This window comes from Magallana gigas, chromosome 10 (assembly GCF_963853765.1).
Source record: "Magallana gigas chromosome 10, xbMagGiga1.1, whole genome shotgun sequence".
NCBI classification, from domain to species: Eukaryota; Metazoa; Mollusca; class Bivalvia; order Ostreida; family Ostreidae; genus Magallana; species Magallana gigas.
The window spans coordinates 23094884-23102579 of record NC_088862.1 but is presented as its reverse complement, the minus strand read 5'-3'; the positions used below and the strand labels follow the sequence as shown (position 1 = coordinate 23102579).

Here is a 7696-nt window from a genome sequence, read left to right as displayed (position 1 = left end):
CTTCCTCTCTTTTAATCATACAAGTATTGTATCAATATTTGTTATGTGAAATGTATGCGCGGACCTGGAAGGGGGAGGGGGTTGGTTCAAAATTTCTTTGATTTAAAATTACCGAAAATATGCCTCAGACCCCCTGGCAAACTTAAATACCCCTCTCTCTCTCTCTCCCCCCCCCCCCCCCCCCCCCGAAAAAAAAATGTCTGGCTTCGCGCATGAAATGTATATTCATAAAATTAGCACGGTTTAATATGTGTATACCCCAGCAGACTGCATTGACTTTACGTGTATTACAATGTAAATGCACCTTACGTAATACAGGAAATATACAGAACAATACCGTCTGCAAGCCCAGGATAATTTTTTTTAAAAACGATCAATGTTTATTGAATTATACGAAGCATGGGTTATGCAATATACTGAATGATAGGGAATCGTTATCCTTGCCTTTTCTGTATATTGCTTGATACCAAAAATATCACTAACCGTGTTTAAATGTTGTGATGTAATTTTGTTATCTTGATCATAAAAATACATTAACCTACATGTTCAAAGTTTGCACGTGTATCTAGAATTACATTGCGCTTCATCCGATTTTGAAGAAAGTTGCCCTCATATCAATGCAATTAAAAGAAATAATAAATGGGTTTGATTGAAATGAAAAACTACATTTATTTTTTTTCATTTTTGATTGTTTCTTTTAAACACGTAGTTAAAAACAAGTATAAATCTCGGTTCATTTTAAGCAACGAAGAACAGTTTACTATTGTTATACATTTGTATATGTACCCAATCGGAACATCGCTCGGGCTTTTCCATCAAGTCGAGAATTGACGGAAAAGGCCGAGCGATGTTCCGATTATGTACCTTGATCTTTATAATGGCAAGAATAAATATTATAAAGGCTACTTTGACTGCTGTTTAATCCCTATTCACTCTATATGCTTATATGTATCATGATGTAACAGTATGTATATATAGTATGAATAAAATTCTTCTAAAACTAACGTCATCTTGAATTACGTTAAGAAAGATAACTCTGATAAAAATGATTGTACAAGTTTTCTGCACGTAAACTAGTCGACTTAAGTTATCATTGAGTTTTTTTTTAACCTAATTCAGCATGTTTATGAGGAAATTATGCTATAAACTAAATCTATCAAAGGTACCTGCGCAATTTTTAATGACATTTTACCGATATGAAAACCGTTCCACATTGAAGTCGTGTACATGCACTGATTCAATACGTATAATAGTACTTTGTTACCAAATTCGTAGCATCCTTATGCATAATGTTAAAAGATTTACATTTTCAACTGTTTTAATTGTCTGCGATAACATTGCGAATCATTTTTGAACCATAAAACCAAATAGCTTCATAAAACATGGTTGACACAAAATGGGCGTGTCTTATATAGCATAACCGAAAAAAAAAACGGTATTGGCTGCGCTGCGAAGTAAAACATAGCATGTGCTACTAAAGAAATAGTGGTTTTAGAATAATGTTGTATTAAAGTGTACAGATTGGAGATAATATAAATATAAGTAATGAGGAATCATTCTTTGAATATTATGAGGTGATAATTTCGGTCGGGGCGTGGTTGAAATCCATTAAAGCCTCATGATACTTAAAGAATAATTCCTTATTCCTTAAAAATGTAAGCATGTACTGGGGAAGTCTCATCATATAGAACCGTTTTAACAAGAGCTTGGACTTTGTGTAGTTGTGTCAAACAGCAATGTGACGTATAGCCTATACGTCACATTGGGCTATACGTCACATTGGGCAATCGGTTTTTGGAACGCAGTTCGCAGTTCGCAATTGATTAGTGAACTGCGTTCTAGAACGCAGTTCGCAATTCAAAATTTAGAATTCATATTTGGGGCCCGAAATTTTCAGGGGCATCTCCTAGTGGTATTTCACTACCACTGTGAAAATATGGTGATGCAGTTATCTATAGTTTTTGAGAATTGGGCTTATATGCAATTGAATGGTGAACTGCATATTATACTGGTGGTTTACCACTGCCACCGTGAAAATTTGGTGAAAATGTCGGTTTTCAAGAAGCACAGGAACACCAATGCAGATGCTTATTTCATGGTTTCGTTGTTAATTAATCAAATCAAAAAAAAAAAATTAGGAGCCCCTGAATGATTCGGTGCCTGGATCTCCTAAACAAGCTGGAGTTTCCATGCAGCCCCAAATCCCACTCCCTCTGAAAAAACCTGCAAGCGAACATGTGCTTCATACATCTAAATTTCCCATCACCCCTCACTACTCTTTTAAAATATTTCTGGATTTACGTCTTTTTACATTCTTACTAGTAAAACAGCTCGAAATTCCTATATTAGTTTTCAAATCCCTTCCCATTTTTTATTCAATTAAACAAAAAAATTGAATGATGAAATACAAAAACATTAATTGAATTATATTGATATTATTTTTCCGGGTATAAAATTAATATGTCAATGATAAAAATGTTGAGATACGATGTCTTTTATCGTTATTAAGCATTTTTCAATATATTTTTGCATTGCATGTCATGTGGTTATCTTAATGATTAAGTGAGATATTACCAACAAAACACTTGCAAGATTACATTGACTTAAATATAAAAGTTTAACTTTTAATAGTGAAGTACTGTCAAAAATGTTTTTATTAACAGAAAACAAAATCTGCAAAATTTAAACAAAAGTTGAAAGAATTTGAGAGAAATATTCAGTATTAGCGTATGTGTATTTTCAGTAAGATCAACAGTTTATAAACTTTCAGGGTCAAGGGTAGGGGCCCTCGATGTTTCCGAGCCCGATGTTTAAAATCCCAATATAATTAATACATTTAAGTTTTAAGGGCCTCATATCTCAAAACTAGAGATCACCACTTCACCATACATGTATATTTATGATAGAAGAGGTCAACAACTATTAAATGACCCTGAAAATTTCAGGCCCCAAATATGAATTCTAAATTTTGAATTGCAAACTGCGTTCTAGAGCACTGTTCACTTTTCAATTTCACATAGTGTTAAATGAGTGGGGACCGAGTCTATAAACTTAATGACAACCACATAACCATATTTTTACAGTGGTATGGGTAAACCACCAGTAGATGACCCTGAAAATTACAGGCCCCAAATATAAATTCTCTTTTCAATTGCAAATAAGCCCAAATCTCAAAAAGTAGAGTTGACCACTTCACCATATTTTCAGGGTGGTAATGGTAAACCACCATCAGATTACCCTGAAAATTTCAGGCCCGAAATATGAATTCTAAATTCTGAATTTCGAACTACATTCTAGAACGCAGTTCACTATTCAATTGCATATAAGCCCGATTCTCAGAAACTATAGATAACTGCATCACCATATTTTTATGGTGGTAGTGAAATACCACTAGTAGATGACCCTGAAAATTTCAGGCCCCAAATATTTATTTGAAATTTTGAATTTGGAACTGCGTTCCAGAACGCAGTTCTCTTTTCAATTGCAAATAAGCCCAAATCTCAAAAAGTAGAGTTGACCACTTCACCATATTTTCAGGGTGGTAATGGTAAACCACCATCAGATTACCCTGAAAATTTCGGGCCCCAAATATGAATTCTAAATTTTGAATGGCGAACTGCCTTCTAGAACGCAGTTCACTATTCAATTGCATATAAGCCCGATTCTCAGAAACTATAGATAACTGCATCACCATATTTTCACAGTGGTAGTGAAATACCACTAGTAGATGCCCCTGAAAAGTTCAGGCCCCAAACTTGAATTCTAAATTTTGAATTGCGAACTGCGTTCTAGAACGCAGTTCACTATTCAATTTCGAAAAAGCCAAAATCTAAAAAACTAGAGAAGACCACTTCACCATATTTTCAGGGTGGTAATGGTAAACCACCATCAGATTACCCTGAAAATTTCGGGCCCCAAATATGAATTCTAAATTTTGAATGGCGAACTGCCTTCTAGAACGCAGTTCACTATTCAATTGCATATAAGCCCGATTCTCGGAAACTATAGATAACTGCATCACCATATTTTCACAGTGGTAGTGAAATACCACTAGTAGATGCCCCTGAAAATTTCGGGCCCCAAATATGAATTCTAAATTTTGAATTGCGAACTACGCAGTTCACTATTTAATTGCAAACTGCGAACTGCGTTCCAAAAACCGATTTCTCTGTCTATTTCATTGCTGGCCACTCAGTCAAAGCTCTGTGAAATCAATAAGATTTGTCTGGCTTTTGAGATAAGACTACGCAATCGGTGTATATTTCGCTTGAAACTGCGTCATTATTAACTTCTTTTGATGTAAGAAATAGAAAGCTACGCCCAACCAAAAGTCCAAGGTCTTGTTAAAATGGTTCTAATAAAGAAGTATTAGCATGCAATGAAGCATCATCTTATTAAAATGTTTAGGGAGGTATTATCATTGTACACATCAATATCAATTGTATCCACTTAAAGCAGTTCTTTACGGCGTTCCATATAGTTAACAATTAGGTTTCCTCCAATGTGTAGAGTTCCGTTACAATTACATGTGGTATCAAATGCTTCCAACCATAAATATGCTTGATTTGTACTAGAAATACTGTTTTATCTGGTACATGTAACGATAAGTTAAAATTGATAAATTTTAAACTTTTTATGTAACACATGTACATGTATCTGCACTTTCCATCGATGCAGAAAAGCAATCCACATGAATTTAGTGGTCATTTTCCACATGCGCTTATTTTAAATGACCTAAAAATCTATATTATAATGAGGAGCGAATAAAACCGATCACACTGTATCTTGTCAATGCTGAATTCGCTTAATCGTATTATTCTTTACTAATTTCAATCTAAAGTTAAGAATAATCACATGACAACTGACATATGATATATAATTGTACATGACATTATTGCCAATTAGGCCAAACTTGGTCAGAGAACCCCTTTTTCGGATAAATTCGTGATTGATATTACGTATATATGTTCCATTACATTCAAGCTTGTACATTTTACACCTTTTAGTTTAAACCTTAAAATAATATCTAACTTCCTTATTTTCCACCTTGAAAATGTCCTTCAGTCTTATATTGTCTTACACTTAAATTGCCATTCACTTTTTTCCAGGACAAGTCGTTAAGTAGTTAAGACATTTCCCCCTTTTTAACCGAGCCACAGTAAAAATCAATAAGTTATAGCCGTTATCACCCTTTGAGAGAATTGATGTGGATCCTCTGTCAAAAAGCTGATAATGCTGCTGCAGAAATTGCCAACCCAGCGTCTTTTAGATCTTCGATTTTTTTTTGCATTAACAGGTATTTCGTTATGCACTTTAAATAAAAAAAAACTGTTATTGAAATTTGTTATTTAAATATTTCGTCGCTGCATCTTTGTGGAATTCGCTGCATAGAGGTTTTAAATGCCTCCCTAGCTGTCGATTGATTTCGAACTGATCAGATCTATAGAGAGTCTCACGGGGGTATTTAAAAAAATGACAATATGATTGTACATGTCCAAAGTCGTCACGTGACCCAAGTCGACACTCTACCAAAACAAACATCGTAAATATCTGACCGGGTCGGGGGAATCTGCCTGGGTATAAAAATGCAGAGGTACACTTTCCAGCTATCAGTCGGTAATCGGATTTCAGATACGATGGATGAACAAAAAGAAAACAACAAGCCGCAAGTGAACGGTGAAAAAGATACCCCGGTGAAACGGGCCCTGGTCAATGGAAGCTCCTCCTCGGACAATTCGGCCGTCTTTAGGGACAGCAAAGTTAGGAGTATCGCAGAGAGAATTGAACAGAATATCAAAGAATTGGACAAGCAGAGCCTTGCGGATCGGAAGCCGCTGTATACCGCGGAGGAGGAGAAGAAGTTGCTTGACAGGTACACGAGTTTCCCGAAAGAGAAAAAAGAAGTGCATTATAAATTCTTCAAAAAGGCAGACATTTACAATTTAGGATTTTTGACAATTTATCAGTTCGCGCAGGCTGTGCGCAAGCAAGGATTCTCGGGAAAGGACTCAGAAATAGCGGTAATGATGAAAATGTTTTGATCATCTGTCCATATTTCTATTTATCCCCCCCCCCCCCTCCCCCGATAAACTGTTCGTGAATTAAAGGTCTCATTATTGACACTGTGTTGACATCGCTACATTTGGTGATTTTGTCTTGACAGCAGGTCGCCGATTTAAATCTACCCTCTTTTCAATAAGTCAGTTTGTATATCAATTGAGTATAGACTTCATTATAAATCCCTTCCGTCATATAAAAAAAGAAAGATTTTAAATCCTGATTTAGACTTTGCAGCCAATTGTTTGGCATGAGTATTAAAATCCAATTAAAAAACAAACGATACTAATCGCAATATAAAAAAACTTCAAGGGTGTAATACGGATAACCATTTAAGAGTCGGTTCGCTTTGGTATAAAAGTCCTAAAAGTGCTATTTCTTATCCTCCTCTTGAAAAGAAAATTGAAACGTAGAAGATGCCCAGAGCCAAGATCAGGATACGTGAGCGAATCAATAATTTAAACGCATTGTTATCAACAAAATCAATATATATACACAGTGACATTCCAGTATGTCTCGATTGACATTCTCTCTCTCTCTCTCTCTCTCTCTCTCTCTCTCTCTCAGAAATACAATATTTTGCATCTTTCTTTTAATCTACAACATAGATATCTACATGTAAATATATTTGTACGTGCAAATTCTCTCTCTCTCACTTCTCTCTCTCTCTCTCTCTCTCTCTCTCTCTCTCTCTCTCTCTCTCTCTCTCTCTTGTTCTGTGATTTTTTTCCCCATTTATGATCTATGAATATAGATTCGTTTTCCCTTAGGGAGATATATTTGTCTAACAACATTTGGCGTTATTGAATTATTCCATAATTTCGAGATCATAGATATCGTACCCTTATGACTGTCTGCCTGTCTGAATAGAGAAAAATATTGATCAAAGGTTCACATGTACAATAGGAGACAATTCTACCACAAAAAAAGGATCAATTTGTAAAGAAAAATAATGGCGTAGGACTGTAGAAAAAAAAGGAAAGTGCCCCACAAACCAGAATTGGGTTCGTCACTTGTTTTGTTTTCTTTAAAAACATGGTACATTGTACACGCGGGACCCTTCATTGTATTGCTACATGTATTTGACACCGAACAACTTACACAAGGATTTACATGTACATCTGATAAGTTCCTTTCTCTCGCCCGACACATTTAGTTTTAGTTTTTGCATTCTTTTGAATTTAGACACGAGGGAAATAGAAAATAAAATTGATGTAAATAAGAGGTATCAACTTTTTAACACGATCACACGCGAAAAGAACAAAAAAAAAATTCTACTCATGAAATTCGCCACGAAAATGATACATATACAATGTAATACAAAAATGCAAGTGTGTTTTACATATTTAAATCTTTTGTAAAATTTCAGAAATTCTTTCGGATAAAAAAAAAAACAACCCAGGCACTGCGTATAAAGTTTAACATCCTGGTATGACAATGTGTATACGAGAAGGTAATTTATGTGTATAAATGTGATATAATGAAATGAAATTCCATTCTTTTTATGTAGATTTATAGAATACAATATAATTCTGCATAGTTTAAAGATAGTTCAAAATTAGGCACCTATCGTTTAAGGGGGCTTGATGGTCTTGACTATATGGGGCCCCGGGAATGTTTAGTAAAGCCTCCAAAGGAA

General features: G+C 35.0%; 1 protein-coding gene across 1 annotated transcript; it reads left to right on the top strand.

Moving 5' to 3' along the window:
- Positions 1-5467: 5467 nt before the first annotated feature.
- Positions 5468-6020, top strand: LOC136272363 (uncharacterized; the record flags this gene model as incomplete). The annotated part of the gene is given in 1 exon segment (XM_066073840.1): positions 5468-6020. A coding segment is annotated over 1 exon segment (435 nt), but the record flags the coding sequence as incomplete, so codon positions are not given.
- Between the last annotated feature and the right edge of the window lie 1676 nt (positions 6021-7696).